The sequence below is a fragment of the Prunus avium genome, chromosome 8, assembly GCF_965620075.1.
Source record: "Prunus avium chromosome 8, drPruAviu1.hap1.1, whole genome shotgun sequence".
NCBI classification, from domain to species: Eukaryota; Viridiplantae; Streptophyta; class Magnoliopsida; order Rosales; family Rosaceae; genus Prunus; species Prunus avium.
Genome location: NC_142291.1, coordinates 36,757,777 through 36,780,262, shown reverse-complemented (window position 1 = coordinate 36,780,262; position 22,486 = coordinate 36,757,777). Strand labels below are relative to the sequence as shown.

At 37.2% G+C, this 22,486-nt stretch overlaps 4 protein-coding genes across 8 annotated transcripts; 3 read left to right on the top strand and 1 right to left on the bottom strand.

Moving 5' to 3' along the window:
- The first annotated feature begins 6 nt into the window (after nucleotides 1-6).
- On the top strand, nucleotides 7-5,548 carry TRM20 (methyl-coenzyme M reductase II subunit gamma, putative (DUF3741)). 3 transcript variants are annotated; one of them, XM_021950366.2, is made up of 6 exons: nucleotides 7-345; nucleotides 1,330-1,476; nucleotides 1,862-1,944; nucleotides 2,090-3,955; nucleotides 4,378-4,528; nucleotides 4,624-5,548. In XM_021950366.2, exons 2-6 carry the CDS (start codon nucleotides 1,338-1,340, stop codon nucleotides 5,328-5,330), a joined length of 2,946 nt encoding a protein of 981 aa, XP_021806058.2. In that variant the 5' UTR covers nucleotides 7-345; nucleotides 1,330-1,337; the 3' UTR covers nucleotides 5,331-5,548. The 3 variants fall into 3 exon arrangements, with proteins under 3 accessions (XP_021806058.2, XP_021806057.2, XP_088101631.1); XM_021950365.2 differs by having other exon boundaries at nucleotides 1,853-1,944; XM_088245505.1 differs by lacking the exon at nucleotides 7-345 and adding an exon at nucleotides 581-1,082 and having other exon boundaries at nucleotides 1,853-1,944.
- A 1,364-nt stretch (nucleotides 5,549-6,912) lies between these two features.
- LOC110750125 (tetraspanin-18) lies at nucleotides 6,913-9,853 on the bottom strand. The gene is made up of 6 exons (XM_021950398.2): nucleotides 9,298-9,853; nucleotides 8,888-8,987; nucleotides 8,273-8,353; nucleotides 8,066-8,170; nucleotides 7,393-7,596; nucleotides 6,913-7,252 (listed from the first exon to the last, which is right to left on the bottom strand). Exons 1-6 carry the CDS (start codon nucleotides 9,606-9,608, stop codon nucleotides 7,196-7,198), a joined length of 858 nt encoding a protein of 285 aa, XP_021806090.1. The 5' UTR covers nucleotides 9,609-9,853; the 3' UTR covers nucleotides 6,913-7,195.
- A 2,719-nt stretch (nucleotides 9,854-12,572) lies between these two features.
- LOC110750074 (GDSL-like Lipase/Acylhydrolase superfamily protein) lies at nucleotides 12,573-14,701 on the top strand. Its single transcript, XM_088245065.1, has 5 exons — nucleotides 12,573-12,873; nucleotides 13,019-13,146; nucleotides 13,296-13,538; nucleotides 13,810-14,059; nucleotides 14,302-14,701. Exons 1-5 carry the CDS (start codon nucleotides 12,627-12,629, stop codon nucleotides 14,532-14,534), a joined length of 1,101 nt encoding a protein of 366 aa, XP_088101191.1. The 5' UTR covers nucleotides 12,573-12,626; the 3' UTR covers nucleotides 14,535-14,701.
- A 1,270-nt stretch (nucleotides 14,702-15,971) lies between these two features.
- Nucleotides 15,972-22,013, top strand: LOC110750108 (RNI-like superfamily protein). 3 transcript variants are annotated; one of them, XM_088246188.1, is made up of 16 exons: nucleotides 15,972-16,401; nucleotides 16,493-16,595; nucleotides 16,691-16,759; nucleotides 16,870-16,986; nucleotides 17,085-17,158; nucleotides 17,429-17,531; nucleotides 17,703-17,745; nucleotides 18,259-18,321; nucleotides 18,787-19,016; nucleotides 19,813-19,933; nucleotides 20,027-20,130; nucleotides 20,352-20,465; nucleotides 20,549-20,719; nucleotides 20,796-20,954; nucleotides 21,062-21,207; nucleotides 21,591-22,013. In XM_088246188.1, the coding sequence occupies exons 1-16, from the start codon at nucleotides 16,332-16,334 to the stop codon at nucleotides 21,689-21,691; spliced, it is 1,788 nt and encodes a 595-aa protein (XP_088102314.1). In that variant the 5' UTR covers nucleotides 15,972-16,331; the 3' UTR covers nucleotides 21,692-22,013. The 3 variants fall into 3 exon arrangements, with proteins under 3 accessions (XP_088102314.1, XP_088102313.1, XP_021806075.2); XM_088246187.1 differs by having other exon boundaries at nucleotides 15,974-16,401; nucleotides 21,540-22,013; XM_021950383.2 differs by having other exon boundaries at nucleotides 15,975-16,401; nucleotides 20,811-20,954; nucleotides 21,540-22,013.
- The last annotated feature ends 473 nt before the right edge of the window (nucleotides 22,014-22,486 follow it).

Below are 22,486 nucleotides of genomic sequence, written 5' to 3'. Positions count from 1 at the left end.
TTATCCTCCACTTTCCCTTTCCTTTCGTTTTTGCTCCCTCTCTCTCATCTCTCTGTCTATCGTTATCATCTGGTTGCGCTCTCTCTCTCCGTAATCGAACCTCATAAATCAATCGTAATTAAACAAACCATTTTCAAGTCCGAGACACACACAGAGAAAGTCGGTGGAAGAGAGAGAAGCAGCAGCTTAGCAGAAGCAAAGAGAAGCCAAAACCACGCCACAAGCGCACACAGACTCGGAGCCGCCGATCTAGTCGCCGCATCAGATGCCGATAGCTTCTCCGGTCGAATCTCCGCCCACATTATCGCCGGCATGACAGTCTACGAGCACCTCGCCGGTCACTAGGTCCCAATCTCTCTCTTACTCTCTGTCTCTCTGAATGCTGCTTGGAGCAGTGTCAGAGATTGTGGCCGAGTCGTCCTTTAGATTTCACAGTAGCTTTTTGTTTCGGGGTTGCCTTTTTGGTCTCTCTCTCACTTTTTCTCCGATCTCGCACTTATCGAAGCTCTTAAGCTCTACTGATAAGCGAATCTAATTCCTTCTCTCGCTGGATTTACTTTTCTGCTTAGCTAAAGCTGTTCACGTAGCAGCTTTCCCAAACATAATAATATTCTCGCTTTTTGTTTAAATTTAGCTCAATGATTTCGTTTTAATTAGTTCACTTTTGGTTATTTTTTGATCTTAGAAAAATCGTTACTTTTTGGATTTTTTTTTGTGGCTTTTTTGGGGGTGCGGGAGCTTGTATAGTAGAGTGTGATCGGTGTTGGTTTTTGAATAATATGTGTTTGGGTGGAGTTTGTTCTGCAGTGACGCGACGCATAAATTGATTGTGATATTTCAACGAATGAGCTGAATTTTCACCTTGCACAACATTCGATTTGTCTCTATTCTCTCTTATACCGGTGCCCTTCTTCTTTTACTCTTTGGAAAATCAGCTCTCTCTCTCTCTCTCTCTCTCTCTCTCTCTCTCTGGGACTTGCAGCTTCTTCCCCAAAAATATCTGGGTCTTCAACTGTTTTTGATAAATTGGCTTGCTTTCCCAATTGAGATTTAAGCGTCAAGCCGGCAGCTTTCCTACTAAGGTTTATTTGAGTTGGTTTTGATTGAAAGGGAAAGATATTGATTTTCTATCCATAATTTTTAATCATGTTGAATTTTGTCCTTGAAATTAGTTTTTTGCCCCTTTTCTTTTAGTTTTGTTGGAAGCTGCCCTGTTGTTCAACGCCTTTGTTTATTTTTCTTGGAATTCTTTGACTTTAGTCCTTCAACAAATGAAACAAAAAGTGATTGCATATTGGGATTAATCTACTGAAGTATGTGATCACGCAGGGGTTCAAATGAACGGGATGCAGATCAGTAAAGCTCACAACACAGACAAGCCTTTCCCAGGATGCTTGGGAAGAATGGTGAACCTCTTTGATTTGAGTACTGGGGTTTCTGGAAACAAGCTGCTCACCGACAAACCCCACCCTGATGGTAATTTCCTTTGATATAATCTTTTATTTATCTGTAATCAGTGGCATATTCTAATTCTTTGTGGATCAAGTTCAAAAATTAAGATGATCCTTCGCTTGATGTTGACTGTATTCTTGCATTCTAGGATAGGTAGTTACTTCTCTTTCCCCTATTGCCCTATGTGAGTAGATTTTGAAATACTATAATAAGTTACTATCATGTCCCATCAGACAAAAGTTAGAAAATAATTAGCATTGCTTGCTTGATTGAGGTTTTCAAATTTCAATTGTCAAATTCCTGTTTTCAAATTTCTTTGTAATTTTAGTCATCTTTTTGTAACTTGCTTCTCTTATGCAATTGGTAGTCATGCTTGTCAAATATAGCACTGATCCATCAGTTTTGATAGGCTCTTCACTCTCAAGGAGTCAATCAGATGTGGCAACAATGTTGGGTCCTCCCCCATTTGGAGATCAAATAGATGATAAACTGGTGAGTTTTGCAGGATTTTGCTCTGACTAATGAAATTTGTGCCCACTGGAGAAACAATTTAAATGCAAAGTTGTCTTTTGTTTCTTATTGGATCGTAGTCTACTGCAGTTTCCTGATTTGTGTTACATTTGTATGTGGTATTCAGATTGTGTCTGAGTTGAGAAGAAGTTCTTCAAACAATAAAGTATGTGGAACACCCATAAAGATGCTTTTAGACCAAGAAATGTCAAAAGAAGTGGAGTCTAAGAAGAATCCACCCAATGTGGTTGCCAAGTTGATGGGGCTTGATTCTCTCCCACGAGAGCAGCCTGATTCAGTTTCACAAAGATGCTCACAATGTACTAATCATTCCGGCATGCCATTGGGATGTTGGCAGCAAGATGGGTTTTTGGACAAGGGAATGCTTCGTGAATTTCATCAGTGTTCAAAGAAAAATGATTACAAAGATGTTTATGAAGTCTGGCAGCAACCTCAGAAGACAAATTATGGAAGAAATAAATCACCGCAGAAGGGAGGGTATAATGAAAAAGTTAATGAGAAGAAGATGGCTCTTGTTCGTCAGAAGTTCATGGAAGCAAAACGCTTGGCCACGGATGAGAGGCTTCGCCAATCCAAGGAATTCCAAGATGCACTTGAAGTATTAAGTTCCAATAGAGATTTGTTCCTCAAGTTTCTGCAAGAACCTAATTCCCTGTTTTCTCAGCATCTAAATGAATTACAATCTATTCCTCCTCAACCTACCGAGACAAAGCGGATCACTGTTCTCAGACCTTCAAAGATGGTTTCTAATGACAAATTATCAGGATCAGGGGACAAGAGCGATGAACACACAAAGAAATCAGTTCAGGTCGGTCAAGCAGCTGCATGGGACAAAAGCCACCATGGATACTCACCTATTTCTGATCAGAAAGTTGATGACTATCCTGTTCAACCAACTCGGATAGTGGTATTGAGGCCTAGCCCTGGGAAGACTCCTGATGTTAAGGCTGTGGTTTCTTCACCTACGTCAGCACCAACAATATTACATGGTGAAAACTTCTATGAGGAACATGAAGATGATGAGGAGCGAGAATCAAGAGAAGTTGCAAAGGAGATCACACAGAAGATGCGTGATAATTTGATGGGTCATCGGAGGGATGAAACTTTGATTTCCTCCGTCTTTTCCAATGGTTATACCGGTGATGAGAGTTCATTTAACAAATCAGAAAATGAATATGCAAATGGAAATCTCAGTGATTCAGAAGCTATGTCACCATCTTCTAGGCATTCATGGGATTACATTAACAGGTTTGGCAGCCCTTTTTCTTCATCCTCCTTCAGCCGTGTGTCATGTTCTCCAGAGTCATCTGTTTGTAGAGAGGCAAAGAAGCGACTTTCTGAAAGATGGGCTATGATGGCATTAAATGGGAATCCTCAGGAACAAAGGCATGCCCGGAGGAGCTCTAGTACATTGGGTGAGATGCTTGCTCTTTCAGAGATAAAGAAGCCAGCAAGATATGAGGATGAGAGCAGTCAGAAGGAACAAGAACCAAGGGAATCAGTTTCATGCTTAATTAATGGTTCTAGTAAAGAAGAAGGTGCGGATGATTCCCCCAGAAATCTTTTGAGGTCAAAATCTGTCCCTGTATCTTCTACAGTATATGGTGCCAGGGTCAATGTTCAAGTTTCAGATCCCGAGGCTGGCAAGACAGATGTTCCTAAAGAGCTAACTAAGGCAAAGAGCATGAAGTCATCGTTTAAAGGGAAAGTCTCAAGTTTATTTTTCTCCAGAAATAAGAAATCAAATAAAGGGAAATCTGATGTTTCTCGATGTAACAACGAAAATGAATCTGCCCTTGCTGAACCACCAAATTCTCTGGTTCCTCCTGGTATAATTAGTGATGATGCATCTCAGTGTGCTAATGATGGTGGCCTTGAAGGGTGTTTGTCTCCTGCTTTATTTGGATATTCGGGAAAAGAATCTCCAGATGTAACAAATATGGGACAAAGACAAGGCACAGTTCCACCGGAGGTAGTTCAGTTTTCTTCTTTGTCTGATATTAATGCTTGCTCTCTTTATTAGTTGCAACTTGCCCTCAAAAACAAAAATAAAAAATAAAAAAAATCAGAAGAGATAGTTTGGTAGGATGTATTTTGTTTGATCTGTATCTGCAGCAACCTTTAAGCAATAAAATTTGGAATGTTGATGTCTATATTTGTGATTTTGGTAACAAACATTGTATTATACTTGGCACAGTGGAATGAGTGATGGAAAAACCATAAAACGATTGTTCTTGCTATATGGAGCAAAATGCATGCATTGTAGATAATCATTGTTCTTAAAACCTGAGCTATTCAGTGTCTTATTGTCATGTGCGCTGTCAACTGCATGGATTTAAGTTATCATTAATGAATGGTTTATTTGATTTGTTTTCTTTTCTCCAAATTTTGCAGGCAGGGTTGTGTCTGACAAGGCCTGTGGTGCCTGGAAATGTTGTCGAGAATCCTGATCAGCCAAGTCCAATATCAGTTCTAGAACCACCATTCGAAGAGGATGACAATATAATTCAGGAGTCCTCTTTGGATTTGAAGCCAGACCACCTAGGTATCTCTCCCCCCTCTCTCTCTGTATTTTTCTATGGCTTTTTGTAATTCCCTTAATCATTGTCTTATTTTACGATTTTTGTGTGTTAATAACAGGAAGACATCTCAAGTCTAACTTGATTGACAAATCACCACCTATAGGATCAATTGCCCGGACGCTGTCATGGGATGATTCTTGTGCAGAGACTGCGACACCATATCTATTAAAATCCCCTTCAGTTTCCGCTGAGGAAGAAGAACAAGACTGGCATGTCATTGTCCAGACTCTTTTATCAGCAGCTGGCCTACATGGTGAGGTGCAGTGTGACTCGTTTTTCACTAGATGGCATTCGCTCGAAAGTCCATTGGACCCATCTCTGAGAGACAAGTATGCCAACCTAAATGACAAAGAGCCTCTGCATGAGGCTAAGAGAAGGCAATGGCGATCAAGCCGGAAGCTTGTATTCGATTGTGTTAATGCAGCCTTGGTGGACATCACTGGTTATGGGTCAGACGGCGGCACAAGAACCCTGTCATGTAGCGGGGCCCACGACAGGTTTTCAGAGGGTGATTCTTCCCTATTGGCAGACCGTGTGTGGGGCCGAGTGAGGGAATGGTTTGCCAGTGAGGTGAGGTGCGCTTCAGGGGAGGGTGGGGACAGCAACAGCCTGGTGGTGGACAGGGTGGTGAGGAAGGAGGTTGTGGGGAAAGGGTGGTCTGAACATATGAGATTCGAAATTGATAATTTAGGGAAGGAGATAGAAGGGAAATTGCTGGAAGAGCTCGTGGAGGAGGCTGTGGTTGATTTGACAGAGAGGACATGACCGAACTTTTTATTAATTTTCCATTTTAAATTTTACTGTAACTCTCTCTCTCTCTCTCCCTCTCTCGCTCTCTCTATTATTTTGTGTATGTGATTTTCAACAATGGTGGTGGCCCTAACCGACCTTTAATTGTTTAATGCCGCAGATGTTTCAGTTAATCATTATTTCGTAATTTGTGACCACTCTGTTTATATACAAGTGTACAATATTATTTGGCAGCTGACTTTTGTCGCACGTTCAAATCTCTCTCGTTGTTTGTAAGTGGTGTACTTCAATACAAATTGAGAAGAATTGCAGGACTTGTGTGTTAATTTGTTGCTTCAAAATTACGTACAGCTTTCGGTGAAGAGGTGACAAGACTTTGTTTTTTAAAGTATAAGCGATAGTCTAAACTATAGGAGAAGGGGATTTTGCACACACAATTATTGTAATTGGGGATTCGAACATGAGATTTCTGATCGGCAAGTCAATGCCCTTTTTCACTAGGTTACACTCTATTGTCTAAGAGGTGATAAGGCTATGATTTTGTTGTCATATTATATGGTTTATATATTTTATGGCAAGATTCTCCTTTCGGCTCTATAATTTATACTTAACGTACATGAGGGTAAAAGGGTAAAATACACCACTTATTTGACCCCATTGTCGGTCGGTGCAATTCTGTATGCTTCAAAATAAAGCATTGGCAACCTCCTAAATTAAATAATGAAATAATAATAAGTGATCAAATTTGTCTTAGTGTGGTTGGAACTTGTTTTTAAGACCAACCAAATTTTCTTTTATCTGTGGGTTTAATTTAATGTTGTGGTGGTTAAACATAGAAAATATTTCAACTGAGCCCTCAAGGGAAAATAGTTCAATTTCTATGTACACATTTCAGATTGTGACCAGACAAATGATTACCAACAGAACATGTCATGTATCGAATAGGTAAATTAGAAAGGAACATTTCTAAATGGCAGACAAATGATGTTCATTCCTCACAAGTCAGAAATCAAAGTGCAATAATAAGTTTGTTGCGGCCAACCGCGGCAGTCCACAGAGTTAGTGCCCCGTTACATGTAAGTTTTTCTCCTACCAAAGAGCATGATGAAAGAGACAAAGATTTTGGTATGAGAGAGGAAAGGAGAGAGAGAATTGCAGGTTCTTTACAAACTAAGAACCAAATCATCCTCCACATAATCATATGATCATTGAAGTCGATTTTTTCTGTATTACCTTTTCAAATTCCAACCAATCATATAATAATAATAAAAAATATAAAAAAGAATCAAAGAACTTGGTGGCATTTCTTAATTATGAACGAAAAATAAGAAGAAGAATGGTGACCACATGGTACTGGTACTGGACAGGTAGTAGTAACAGTACTAGTTATAGTGAGGACAGGCAAAAGATATCTCGTGAATAAAATAATAACACCATAATCTTATCGGCATGCACTTCTTGACAGCTGAACGAATCCACAGGCTCACGGGAAAAAATGAAAATGAAAGGGACGACAAAGAGAATCTATCACCTACAATAGCATGCATGGTATAAATGTCATGTTTTCTTGTTTTGTTTTATCTTAGTACTCACGATGTATATGAATCACAAGCTTTTTACTTTTACAATTAATAACATTAGCATCTTACCAGAAACATGCTCAGTTGATACAAGGCAAAAGCTGGCAACAAGCAACCACACTTTTGAAGAGTTATATACATACATAAACCCCAACTTTGTCTCCAACACAACATTTAGAAAAGAGAAGAGAAAAGGATTGAAGCAAAGGAAAATTGATATACATTTTAGTATCAATGGAAATTAGAGGCAGTTGCCAATCGATTTTCCTGATCTGTGAGATGGAAAACATTCAACTAACTTCACTGCTTGGATTTCGTACTTGCTGATGCATTCTGGTTCACAGTGTTCAACCCATACTGCACAAAGTACAAGAACACTGTGATTAGAGAAGAAAACGATATTCATATTGACAAGATATGAAAATCATGATTGAATACTGACAAATCGGGATCAAAGTATAAACTTTGTAGATTAAGGCAATCTTCAAACAAAATACCTTATCTCTTATCCGTGAGCTCCAAATGTCAGAATGAGTCCCTCTCCCATCACCCTTGGTTGATCCAGATGCTTGGCTTGACTGGTTATTTAACAATGGCTCCCTAGTTCTACCCCTAAAATCATAATCATCTTCAACGTCATAGTCAGCTTTGCGAGTAGAAACCATGCCTCGCAGAACCATTGCTAGTAGTAGAGATAAAGCCTGACGTTTCAAGAAAGATGAGTATAAGAACACAATCACCAGATTCCATAAACATCAATAGAAATGCTAAATGCTGTCCGTACTTTTCGAAACAAAAAACAAAATTAAACAGATCCTGGAAAGCAAAAATTGGACATCTGCACCGGAAAAAGTTGTTCGCAATAGTCATCTTCTCCGATGAAACATAACTATAAAGCATCTCTAAATCACATACAATTAGGAGTTATGTAATTGGTTCAAGTCAATTTGACACAATTTGTAAGCTATGACATATGACATATGGGAGAATATTTTTGAGAAACTGTTGAAAAGCTGTCACTGAAGGTAGTCTTAGTCAGTCTTTGCCATTCAATGTGCTTTCATCTAAAGGTCCAAATTCTGAAGATCTTATGTAAATGGAAGAGGGAAATTGATCTTAATCCTATGCAATTATAAAGAGAACAATAAACGTTAATGGGCTACAGGATACCTGTAATACGATGACAGCGAGCCCAGCCCACCTACAGATGTCAATATTATCTTGGACAAAAGATCGAAGACTGTCAAGTTCACCAGTTGGGTCAAATGGAAGATCCTGTAGAGGTATGAAGAAACATATTACTTTGATTGGCTAAAACGAAGGATGAAATCCCACGCACATGTATAACTGAGTTTATTTTTCTTTATAGAAAAGCACCTTTTCCCAACGATGATCAATTGCAATGAATGCCACCAAAGCTGCTTCTAGTAGAGCGAGTACTGTTATAAGTATTGTGTACTGAATTGTTTGAACAGTTAAGAAAAATATAGGGCACAGAATGTAATGCAGAAACTGTGGATTGAAAATCACGTTCAGTCAACTCAACTTGCATGACGTATAAAAAATTGTTGTGAAACTTTGCATCTAGTTCAATGCCTCAAAACCATTTAGTTTAGTGCTTGTGGTAAAGCTTCTTATTATGAAGTATATTCAAATCCCCCACCACTTTGTCTGGACCCTAGTATACGCAGTGGAAACTAGTCATCTAGTTTCTAAGATACACAATTTTCCAACCAGAGAAAATGGGGGAATGACAAAGTTAAGCTGAAGCCTTTTGTTTTCAGGGGACTTGTAAAATGAACACTATTACTCTAGTTTCTTCCCTTTGTTAGCTTAATACTTCTAATAAGCAACCAAACTGAGCATTCACAAATTATGAACTTGTCATTTCAAGGGTCTAAAAAGATTAATCAAAGAATTTAAAAGTTATAGCAAAGAAAACAGAATAGTTTCTCAGCTGAAAATAGTGCAATATGTATAGGCTAAGGATACAAAACACAGGCAGCAGCCATTAATTGCTTCAGCTGCAATACAACCTATGAAAGTAATGCAACAGATCAAAACGCCCAATCCCATAAAACAGTAGATAAACCTGCCATCAAGAAAAGCATCAAATGAATATCAATCTGAGGGCTCCCTCTAGAAACTTGCCTTCAACCAAACGTGATACATGAGCATTTAATGTTATCTAATCAACGAAAATTCAAGACCCCAATTGCCCACAGCCCAAAAGAATCCCCAAATTCATAATTACTGAATCAAAATCAAAACCCTGAAACCAACTTCTTTCAGGTACCCAGCTCAAAGAACAAGAACAAAAACAAAAAAAAAAAACTTGATCCAAAATCAAACATGACACATAGTTGTATATATATAAATAAAGTTAGGAAATTTGAAATTACCAAGGCGCGGGAAGCTTCAATGAATTCAATCCCAATTCCTCGTCGAACCCAGAGACCAAATGGACAGCAAAATTCAACGGGGTGATCTGATCAGAAGTCTTGGCCGTTTCGGAGCTCAACAAGAGGGAGGAGAAAGACGAAGAATCTGGCGAAGGAGCTGAAGGTTGTGGGACTATCGGAATGTTATTGTTCCACTGGTTGAGCATCCATGCCGAGTAGACTAAGATTGAAACTCCGATGAAAGCTTGAAGAAAGTTGAGGAATTTGAGCACGAAAGCTAGGGATATGTGGCAGCACGTGGGACGACGCATTCTTGGTTCTCTGGAGGAGATGAATTTAGAGCTGAAAACCCTAACCCTAATCAGCTATGGCGCGCGCTCAGTGGGAGGTGGAGAATGTGGCAAATTGGGTGCTTTCCTTCGCGTATTTGCTTTGCGGTTTGTTTTTTGTCTCTGTTTCCTGTTTTTTCTTTCCCGTGCAGTAACTGATTTTTGACAAGGGATTTTGAGTTCAGGGCCTTCAAAAAGGCCCTAAACCTAAAAAATTCACCAACTTTCAAAATGCGTTGTAGAAATGTACCAACTGTAATGTGCTTCTGAAATTCACCACCTGCCAGAATGTGTTTGTGTCTTCTCTTCCCGGAAAAAATCACGGCCGACAATCATTCACACACGCATATATTGATAACTTTACAAGATATATTTAGTAAAAATAAATAAAACTTAACCATTTTTTAATATAAAAAAAAGTTAAATATCACAAATACGAATCTTCTTCGAGTAAAAATTTAAATGGGGTTTGAGTACGAATTTGAATTTAATTTTTGAATATGGGGAAGTAACATCCACATGACCTTATAAATACATCAAACGCAACTTTTTGTACAATAAACATCATGAGAGAAAATATTAAATTAGATAAGTGTGAACAAGAAATAATAGAAGTCATTGGTTTTCTTTAGAATTGGGTCCATTACAGTGGCGGATCCAAGATTCTCGGGTCATAGGGTCACAGTGTAAACAATGTCGAAGTTTTTTTAGGCTAAACTGTTGATGTATTTTTAGGACAAATGAATCATTTTCAATCCAATTATTTTTAAAAAATAAAATATTTATTTATTTCACATTAAAAAAGAAGAAAAAAAAAAGAAGAGGAAACATGGAACTACATTAATTTTAAAAAATTAAAAAAACAACAATTTTAAAGCTTAAAATATTAAATTTTCCTAATGTTTTTGTAGAGAATTTCCTCTTGATAATTTCCATGAATTTTTCAAAAGAGGGACAATTTTAAAAGGCTAAAGGTTTGAAAAACAAAACAACTAAATACCCTTGAAATTTAAATAATATTAATATCATTCATAATTAAAACCTATGTTTTCTATCGAGCTACACACTTATGTTTTCTGCCTTTGCACGTCAACCCACTTAAATAGAAAGAAAAAAGAAAGAAGGAAAAAAAAAGAAAATATAACAATATAACAATATCAATTTAAAAAAATATCAATAAGAGTTTTACAATTATACAATTAGTCTATCAAAATTCTTATCAAATATGAACAAAATCCATGTCAATTACACAATTAATCTAACCAAAAGTACATGTGATTTAGAAGTCACGACATAAAAGTAGACGTGATTACAAGTTTGGGATAATTTTCGATGAATTTTTTAGAGCACATATGACTTTTTAATGAATTTACGATGTTAGTCCAATTAAAAATTGACATGTGGCGCCTTGTTAATGCATCATTTCAAAAAGGAATTAAAATGAGAAGCGCTGGATTACAACCCAAACATGCTGTGTCTTTCTTCTTCTTCTTCTTCGGAGAGCTCTGCAACTTCAATTCTAAAAGCTCTTAAAAACTTCTAAAATTCATAACTTTGGTTGTGGGGCTCCGATTGATGAACCGTTTTCTCCTACATGATCGTGAGATCGATCCCAACAATCTAAGGTAATATTCAGGGTCTCACCAGCAGCAAACAATACAACCTCTGTGGCCTTTCGTCGCGGTGGCCTTCCGTCAAGCACTTTGCGTGCATCTCTTGGGGTCGTCGTTCTGCTTGCCATGGGGTCTACTCAGACCTCCACAAGCTGTCCATAGCCATTTTTCCAGCCAGTTCGTGGGGTCAAGCGACCCCTTTTGTCCCTTAATCCGTCCGCCCCTGGTCCATTACACTTGGCTTAATCTCTATTTTCTTTATAAAAAATTATATAAGCTGGACTGGGCCATAACTCCAAAAGTTGTTGGTGTTTTTTAAAAAAATAATAAAAAATCCACAATTGAAAAATATCTTGTCAAATTACTTTGGAACGAAGAAGATAATGTGAATATCTCATAATGTACATATGTCGACAGAGGAATTTAATGGCCTGAAAATAAGTTGGGATTAACGTGGCCGAACACTTAACCAGTGGCCTTTGTTTGACTATAAAAAATCAATAAATGTTTTTTTTTTTTTAAGTAACCCAAAAAAAAAAACAAGAACAACATACATATAAATAAAGGTACTTATAATATGAGGCTGAGCATGGATGTTCTTGTAATAGTTTGTTTCTGTGTACCTTTCGATTGTCGATAAGAAAAGAAAACATGGTTTATGTTATTAATAGCCGGTTTCTTTGGTTTTACAACAACTCATCACTCCATGTTAACAACATCAATTACTAGATCCCTATAGATATATATTGACTTGTTCGTGCAAATAAACAGAACCCTAGCTCCCCAACTCTTTGCACAAGAGAGAGAGAGAGAGAGAGAGAGAGAGAGAGAGAGAGAGAGAGAGAGAGAGAGAGAGAGAGAGAGAGAGATTTCAGCTACTCCAAGCCAACCCATTTATGTTTTTCACATGGCGCCCAGCTGCATGGATATTTAATTAATTAATGACCAAGCTGGGTGGCTAGCTAGCAGTCTAAGCTAAGTGAGTGATCTACAATTGCGAACCAACGAAAGAACAAGAACAAGTGTGACAGTTACGTTGGAATATTAAAATTACTGAAAACGACTTATTCCCACCTTTCTCAGCCTCTAATTATACCTTATTTTGCATTAAAATTCATGTTAATTACTGCTTTTCCCTCACAAAAGAACACAATTTTCTGTTTTTATTTTGATGATTTCATGCATAATGCAGCTCAAAAACCTCGATCGATCTATTTCATATTTATCATATATGATTTGACTTGTTTTCTCTTCAGCATTTGCTTTTTCTCATTGTCCTACCTACCTAAAATGCTCTCCCAAGTCACAACAGGAACTCTATAAAACTTCAACTCTTAACTGAAGACAAATAAGTAAAGCTAAAGAGAGCAAGCCTGCATTAGTTTTCATGTCAACTTCTAGCAGCATGAGGGTCTTAATTCTCATTGTGGCGATGGGCGCAGTTTTAGAGCTTGCACCTCAAGCCGAGGCAGCTCGTGCTTTCTTTGTCTTTGGGGACTCACTGGTCGACAGTGGCAACAACAACTACCTAGCAACCACCGCCCGTGCCGACTCTCCTCCCTATGGCATCGATTTTCCTACCCACCGCCCCACCGGCCGCTTCTCCAACGGCTTAAACCTCCCCGACATTATCAGTACTATCACCATCACCATCACCATCTTAATTAGCTAGCTAACTAACTAGAATTTCATTATTACTATATAATATCCCTCACTTCACTTTCATATAGTAACACATAAATTTAATTATGTGACATGTGTGAATGTATGTATACATAGGTGAGGAAATAGGATCTGAACGCGTGCTCCCATATTTGAGCCCCGAGCTCACAGGACAAAATCTACTTATTGGAGCAAATTTTGCTTCTGCAGGAATCGGAATCCTCAATGATACTGGGATTCAATTTGTAAGTCCAAATTATACTTTTTAACACATGAACATTATCACGCCACGTTGCCTAATTAGTACTTTCTGGTACCATAAATTTTATGAAAAACCCTAATTAACCCTTAAATGAAAAACCTAATTGAATAATTAGTTGATTTAATCCTGCAGGTTACCGTAATAAGGATCTTTAGGCAGTTTCAACTTTTCCAACAATACCAACAACGGCTCACGGCGCTTGTCGGAGCACCACAGGCAACAAGGCTAGTGAACGGCGCACTTTACCTCATGACCCTTGGTGGCAATGACTTTGTTAACAACTATTTCTTGGCACCTATCTCCCAAAGGTCACGCCAATATTCCGTCCCTGAATTCTCTCGTTACCTTATCACTGAGTTCCGCAAAATTCTCTTGGTAAAGAATTTAAAACTTATGAATTTTACTAGTATTAGCCCTCACACGTGCAGGCGAAATTTGACCGTTGATACATTGTGGCATGCATACGTCAATGGTCAAGAATCGCCAATTCGTACATGAGTCAGTGTCGTACCATCCCTCGTACTATGTGCCACATAGCAAAATCTATATGTTGACTAATTGTGGGTTCAATGTACATCAACAATTTGCGTGAGTGACCATCGTATATCTTGGAATCTAATTTGTGTGTTAATCTAATTGTTTGCAGAACCTATATGAATTAGGAGCCCGAAGAGTGTTGGTGACGGGTACCGGCCCATTGGGTTGCGTTCCATCTGAGCTGGCCAGAAGCCAAAACGGTGAGTGCGATCCAGAATTACAAAGGGCAGCAGCGATCTTCAACCCACAGCTGGTCCAGATGGTTCAAGGACTCAACACCCAACTTGGTTCAGATGTTTTTGTCACTGCTAATGCCTTTGACATGAAAATGGACTTCCTCTCCGACCCCCAGAAATTTGGTTTGCCCTCAAAGCCTTTGAAATAAACTAATCTTTAAATTAATTAATCATTAGCCACTGAAATTAATTTAATTTGTTTCATTAATCGAATAATTAGTTTTCATACTGTTTAAAAAAACAAAAACAAATGATAGTATAAATTATTCTAAATTAAACTAATGTATCGAAAAGGAGATTCGAACTTGAGTGTAATGAGACAGACTCACCAACCGGCCTAACCCACATTTGCATTTTTCATGCAGGTTTTGTGACATCAAAGGTGGCATGTTGCGGCCAAGGACCCTACAATGGGATGGGACAGTGCAATCCGACGTCAAACTTGTGCCCAAATCGGAATCTGTATGCCTTTTGGGATGCTTTTCATCCAACTGAGAAAGCAGCCAGGCTAATTGTGAAGCAAATTATGACTGGGTCTAGCAAGTACATGAACCCAATGAACCTAAGCACCATAATGGCCTTGGACTCCAGGACCTAATTATTTCCAATTAGGCTGTTAATTACGTGATTCGTATTTAATTAAGCTTTCTATCTTCTATAGTTATCTGCCGTTGATTTTGTAATAGCTCGTTTTGGCTCCGTCAAAGTAATTGACATGAGACTATATGTAAGAGCTTAATCAATTGCACAATGTTTTATGCATTATTTTGGAGCCACCCTTAGACTAGGGTGATTCTGTCTCAGTCTAAATACTTATATATATATATATAAGAATTTTGTTTTATTTTTAAGAAATACGCTCTATTTAGTGAAAATTATTCTATCCCATTTAAGAATGGGGTTTTACCATATAAGGACAAATAGGATGGCACAAAGACAAAATGGTCTAACGGGTCCAAATAAGAACAAGCCGGTCTAGTTATTATGACCATGTCATACTCCGACAGCGACATCGACAATGAGTGCATTTTTTTTTGGGTTAAAATAATTGGTCTCTAATGGAGTTTTTTTTTTTTATCCACTTTTGTGCTTTTGACATATAAAGAAGAAATGGGAGTAAAAACATAAATAAAAAAAATGAAGCAACGAAACTCTAATCGTAAAATCCTAGGTCGAGTTACATGAGTATCCAAGTCTAATCGAGTCATAAGTGCCCCATACTAGTCTTGTGGTTAGGGTTTGAGGCTTGAGAAAGATTTGAGACTTGGATTTAGGGGGGTTTGGAGGCTCAAATCCATTTTTGGAATACTAAAATTATTTTATAATAATCGAAACTATTTTTAAAATATATTCATAAATTAAAAATAATTTTGAAGTCCACAAAATTATTTAAGATAAGTAAATATTATTAATTAGTATTTATTAAATAATTTATGAAATTAATTAAAATAAATATTATTTATTTATTTATTAAATAAAGAATAATTAAAACATAAATAATAAAGAATATAATTAAAACATAAATAATAAATAATATAATTAAATAAAGTTAAGATATTACTTAATTGCAAATATTAAACCAAACAAATAATTTTGTATAAAAAAATAATAAAAAGTACACAAAATAATTTAAAATAATTAATTACTATTTATTAAGTAATTTATGAAATTAGTAAAATATTTAAATACTAATTATTCACTAAAATAATAATAATTAAAAAAAAAGCTAAGATATTATTTAATTACAAAAAAGAAATCCATTTTGTGCAGTATATTTAAAAAGTATAGCTATACTTTAAAATATTCGTATATTTTTAATGAGTACAGCCGTCCGTATTAATATTTAAAGAGTACAGCCGCTCGGCTATACTCTTTAAATATATTTTCAATGGGCTTGCGCGCATGAAAGTTTATGATTTCGCAATTGAACCAAATTGTGGATAAAAAGCACTCATATTATATATCAAATCATAAATATGTGAGAAATATATATATATATATATATATATATATATATATATATAACTAAATTTAGGGTCATCTCATAATCTTTTGCTGAGATTATATGAAGACTTATTGCGCGCCGCTTCTCAATTGGAGACGACTTGTCGTTTACATCGTCTCTTCTTCACTCTGCTGAAGCTACGTCGTCGTCCCATCCCATCGTCTTGCACCTCTTGCTTGACTCATTTCTCTATCTACGGCCCGACCCGACCCGACCCAATCCAAAGCTTCTTCTTCTACTACTTACCGTGCTTATCTTTTGAAAGCTTCCCGGCGAGTCCTATAATCTGCAATTCCAATTAATTCATAACGACAATAAGCTTGATCATCTCGTAGAAAATTATTGGAATTTTTGAACAAAAGCGCAGATTCAGATTGATTTTTCTGAAGCATGAGCAAAAGTGAAATTCCATCTCTGGTCTCCTTGTGCATAGAGGCAGTGAAAAACGAGCTTGTTCGAGGTAATTTTCTGAAGCTCACGCTTCGCATGATTTATACAAAACCTGCATTTACTTCAGAAAAAAATATGGTTAATTTCGAGCTGGTTTGCAGGCGATGATCTTTTACCGATTATCAAGGAGCTTCCATGGAACTTGGTCGATATTCTAGCTTCGAGATTGCCTCCATTGGCTTTAGAAAAGTTGCAGACCGCAGTGTACGTCGGAACCTAATCAAAAGCTTACAACAATTCTAATTTCTCAAAATTTCTAACTTTTTTTTGGATTATCATCTGGTTTCTTCGTCAAGCAGGCCTCTTGACGATCGAGATGACCATGATTTCGCCGATGAAGGTCTTAGAAATGGTAGAAAGCGTGGAAGGTCTGGAAGAATGGAAGAATTGAGTTTTTTTTGTGGGTATTGTTATATTGTTTTTGTTTGGTTGACTGTAGAAAGGAATTTAACCTGCAAATGCTTACATTTTGTTGCAGGAGTTGGAATTTCAGTACGGCATGGAAAAATTTAGTTAAGTCGCGGTGGCCGGATCTTGGCAATCAGATTGAACCAATTGACTGGCAACAGATGTATTGGGAAACGCATCTTCAAAAGTATGCCTTTTTCTTTGCTTCTCAATGAAAGAATAGAGATTCGATTTTCTGTTCATGAATGATTTGCCGTTTTTGTTGTATGATACCACAAACAACAGTTGCTTAGATGAAGTGGCAGAGATAGCTTCGCTTCCCTCATTTGATGGGCACCTTGGTGAAATCGGGATTTCAGGTACTTGCTACTAGGTTGCTTGATTTTTATTAAATTCCTGTTTATTTGGGGTGAAGTACATTTGTATATATGTCCTTTGTTAATTACCACTGGAAAAATTTCGTTTTGCTACGTTGCATTAGAAACTACCTAATTTTAAAGTGAATTTAGCAAGTTTGTTAGTTTCCATTTGATTTGATTTATAGAAAAGGTGTCCTTTTGCATTCACTGATGGTCTTGCTAATCCTGTAAGTGGTCTATCTTATCACATTTTTATTTTATTTTGTGCAGACTATATATTGAAATTGATAGGCTTTGAGGGTTGCATGGATACTTCAACTTGTGATTATTCCAAACTATATCACCATTGCCAACAATTTGGTTATTATGCCAGGTAAGAAAGTATGTTATGAGAGCACGGTCCTATGTCCTTCTGAGACTGGAGGGCTGGTTGCACAGTCAAATTTTAATTGCTTGTCCCTTGGCCTATGTACACTTCTTTCTTTCTTTCTTTTTTCCTGTGTGCAAAATTATCTTATCACATTGTGTTCTTATATCTATGCAGATGCCTGAGACTTCAAAATGTTCTTTGTAGTGCAGAAATTTCTGTAAGTTATTCTGCTCATGCTGAGGTGCCATTGACATGTGGAAAACACTTTGTATATTAAGTATTAACATCTGAGAAAGAACGGGTGCAACTAATTCTCCTAAATATAAAAGTCTTAATCATATATTATAGGTGCTGTGAGTCTGTTGTGAAAGTTTTATGAGGCATGCTATGCATAATCTGTCTGGTAAAACCCATCTATGTGGTCAATGTCATGTTTTTCATGCTTGAATGATTTGGCGGTTGCTAGAGGATCAGAATGTTTGTGCGTAATTTGTGTGTGTTTGTCTCAAAATGGAGCACCCCCTCCCCCAACAAAGACACACAATAAAAAGACATCAATGAAGTTGTGAGGAATAACTTGCTCAACCATGTAGTTGATCACACTTAGTTGGAATGGAAGATTCGTTGAGTTGAACAATATACCTGTTCTATGTGCATGCTTGTAACTTGATGGCCTCAATTGCTTTACGTGCAAGTCACTTTGCATTAGTGTAATACTAATCTGTTGCAGCATTTATTGAGGGACAGCCTATTGCAGAGCTTGGAACTAAGGTGGATCAGATCCAAGGAGCATGTAAGCTCAGTTCGTTTTTCTTTGAATGTTGCTAAAATGGAATAAATATCTTTCTCAAGAACTGACTACTCCCCGATAAAAATAGAGACCACTCTGAAAATTGTGTAGGCAGCCTAAGCTGTTTCTTTTAAGTGCCTTTTTCTCGTCTCAAATTTTCTGTGAGTGGGTGGGATGATGGTTTAGTGGGCAGCCACTCATAGTTTAAAAATAGCCATCTGTTAAATGCATAGAAAGATACTGCCCTCATGCTGTACATGCTATACCAAATTACAGAGTAAAACAGAAATCTTCATGTTCATGTGGTCCTCATGTACCTCCTCCACATTATATTTTGTAGCATGTAGTCACCCCCCATACTGAAGAAATTATATAGAGATCAGAGATTTATGTGTATGTTAAATGCTTCCTTTCAACTGCCTGAGTTATGATTTAATCAAATGCCTGATCCTATGTGCATTTCTACAGATTGATGGACTATGCAAACTTCTGAACCAGAACAGTGAAAGTTTAACATCACTTGAGTTCATTCACTGCAAGCTTTCTTCAGATTCTATGAATGCAATTTGTAGTTCCCTACGCACAAGGAATGTGCAAACACATGGGATAAAAAACTTCTCAATCAACACATCAAACTTTCTTGAAACAAACCCTGTTTCCTTACCTCTCGGACTTGTGTCATTCTTGTCATCAGGAAGGTATGTTTGCTTTTCCAATCTCAGGCATCATTCAAATCCATCCAATTGTTGATTGGTTGAACTGTCTGCACAAAAGCTCACAAACGTTGAAAGTAAATATCATGTTGCATGCTTAATACGTAAATATCATGTTGTATGCTTGATATGTAAATATCAAGTTGCATAGCTGGTCTTTGGAGGCTTGTTTGTTTTAATATATCTTCACTTTATTATGTTCCTTTCGGGATTTTAGCTTTGGAGAATTCAATTTTGTTGACTGGGGCCCTTTTAATGCTTGGTTTTCGAACTTTTATTTAGTGCACTTCGCATAAGTTTCTGGTAGCACTTAAAAGCTTGTTGAACCAAAGCATTGACAAAGGAACAGACAAACTAGGTTAATTACTTCTACAATAGACTCTCAGCCATTTACAACCACAAGAAGATAGAATTCTTTATGCATGTGTATTACTGTAACGTATATTTTTATCGTCTTTTTTCAATTGTATATCTGTGGCCATTCCTTGCATCTAGGGGTGGCAATATGTGACACGACACCATGACACAACCCGAACACGATTAGCACTGTTCAACTAATATTATGTTAGTGAAATGTTAACTTTCTCATTTTTGTGATGAATAGTATGAGTTATTGTTTTATTATTTTATTATTTTTTGTATCGCTTTGCGTGTTGACCAACCCATGGGTTGACACTAATATATATGGGTCACCCGAACACGACCCATTGCATCTTTATTAAAAAAGAATTATTCCAATGGCATTTTTGTGCTTCTGAAATCTGTCTTATTTTGCTGTCAGGTCCTTGTATTCTTTAAAACTCTCTGAGAACCACCTTGGCCGCAATTTTGCAAAATTGGTTTTTGGTACTCTTCTCAATGCTTCATCTAGTCTATCCATCCTTGACCTTTCAGATAACAATGTGAGTGACGCAATTCCTTTAACAGAATTAGTTTTTACTTTTTTTAAAATTATCCTGTACTACTAACATGAAACTTTATACAAAATCTTTTAGATATCAGGCTGGCTTTCTGAACTCTATTGGAGATCACCAAGTGGCCCCCCAACACCTTTGGGAATTGGAAAGTCCTTCCAATCATTACGAGTGCTCAATTTAAGGTATGATTTCGTAATTACTTTTGCCTTCTGTGCAATTTTCTATTCCTCAACAAGAAAAATGGCAGTTGTGAAATAGATTAGTGAACTCCGCAAGGTACTTTTCACCAATTACCCCGTTAATGAGCCTGATGTCAGTGGTTGTATAAGTTGTATTCCATGCTGCTACACAGATCCTATGTTGAAAAGAAAACAAATTTGAGATTTTACTTCTCTGTTTATAGGGGAAATAATCTAAACAAAGATGATGCAGATGGTCTTAGATACGCTCTCGTTCATATACCTAATTTGGAGGTCCTGGATATGAGTGATAATCCTATTGAGGATGATGGAATCAGGTTGGTTGTGTTTTAAATCTCCACTTATGCATATTGAGCATTTTAGGCCCAAAGTCTAATATTCTGTATCATAAATGTCTCAGGAGTTTAATTCCATATTTTGTCCAAGCTTCCGAAAAATGCTTTCCCTTTGCTGATTTAATGTTAGAGAACTGTGAGCTTTCCTGTCATGGAGTGACTTACCTCATAGACACCCTCTCAACCTTACAGACACCATTGAAGTCTCTATCTGTTGCTGATAATGACCTTGGCAGGTTTGTCTGGATGGCACTGGCTTAGACGTTTTGCTTCTTTATATATGTTTTTTCTCAATATTTACTGGGTTGATAGCTCACTATTGTGTAGCCAAGTAGCAGCAGCTTTGGGAAAACTTTTGTCCACATCAATTCGAATACTCAATGTTGAAGGTATTGGATTGGGTTCATCTGGTTTTCAGGAACTACAAGATGGCATAACTAAGGAGTTGAAGCTAGTCAAGGTCAACATAAGGTGTGAAAGAATAACTTTATATTTTTTTTCTACTTTTTTTATTATCTATTTATATACGCTTATAGCTGATGGCCAGGAAATTTATCGTATTAATAAATGATGTGTAGCAAAAATCGTGGAGGAATTGAAACTGCAAACTTTTTGTCAAAGCTCATATCAATGGCTCCAGAACTCATTACAGTCGATGCCGCATATAATCTTATGCCTTTAAAATCCTTGACCACCATATGCTCGGCCCTTAAAGCTGCTAAAGGTATTTATTAACTGTATCAATTTTTTCTAAGTAGCTAATGGCATCTGGTCCATTAACTTTTGTGCTGCCACGAGTTGCCTTGTCACTGGTAAATAATTTGGGCTACCAAATATTAGGGTATCGCGGATTAATGGCGTGTTAAATCTCAGTTGAATCTTTGATCTTTAACCCCATCCGTCTTTCCATTTTTTGGTTCAATGGCCGATATTGGATAAATCAATTAGAGCATTCACGGGAGATGTTAATGGATAGGAATTGAAATTATTTTATATGTCTGTGTTCTGCTGCTTTGTCTGAATATAAAACCGAGTTTAACTAACTTTATTGATTAGGAAATATTGAGCGTCTGGACTTAAGGGGAAATATTTGGGATTATCAACCAGGTTATGCTTCTATGCTTGCCGACATAAAATGTAATGGAAGGCCCGTTTTGATTCTTTCGTCGTCACCAACTCCAGATGCACCCTATGACGCTGATCCGTAACTGGGATGGCTCTCATAATATATTTTTCATTCAACTGTCTTATGCCAATCACCCACTGGAGTTGCCAAAGTTTCTCCACTGTGCAACAAAACTAAGCAGGTATTAGGCTGATTAATGTGATTGTGTATATTATTTACCTGGCTCTCCGGCTGTGATAGCTATATCAAGTAATTTTAGGCTTCAGTTGCGAGTTCTTGTCCAAATGTACTAGTTTCGTGTGTTGTAAAATTTATCGATTTTGTTTTCAAGGTTGATTGTATTAGCATAAACTGCTTAAGTTTGGACCTCCCATATAAAAGGTCAAAGGGGTTATTGCGATTTATGTAGCAGTCACATCCATGGCTAAAGAAAGAAGCCATCGCATAAAGGAGTAAGTTGTTGTTGCCGCCAGTCACTAGCACTAAGATTACAAAGGAAACATCACAACAGCAAAGCAAATTGTTGCTCCTAGCACTAAATGGTATGGTGCAATAGTAGCATGTGCGCGTCGGTGACTGTCATCCGTATATTAGTCTGGATCTCACTATGCGACCCACACTCGTATACACGGTCCGTGGGCGGGGCTGTCCTTAGAAAAACTCATATTTTCCTCCATTGTTGCAGATCTGCAAGATTCACAATGTTGATTATTGCTCATCCAATTGATGAAGAAGAACATTATTAAGTATAGTATTGAATATTGATGCCGAAGCTGATCTTACCCAACAACCCTAATGAGCCAAGCCAACCTGTAAAGGTCAAACTATTTATAAACATATTGGCATCATCCCCACTTTGATTATTAAAGTATTAAAC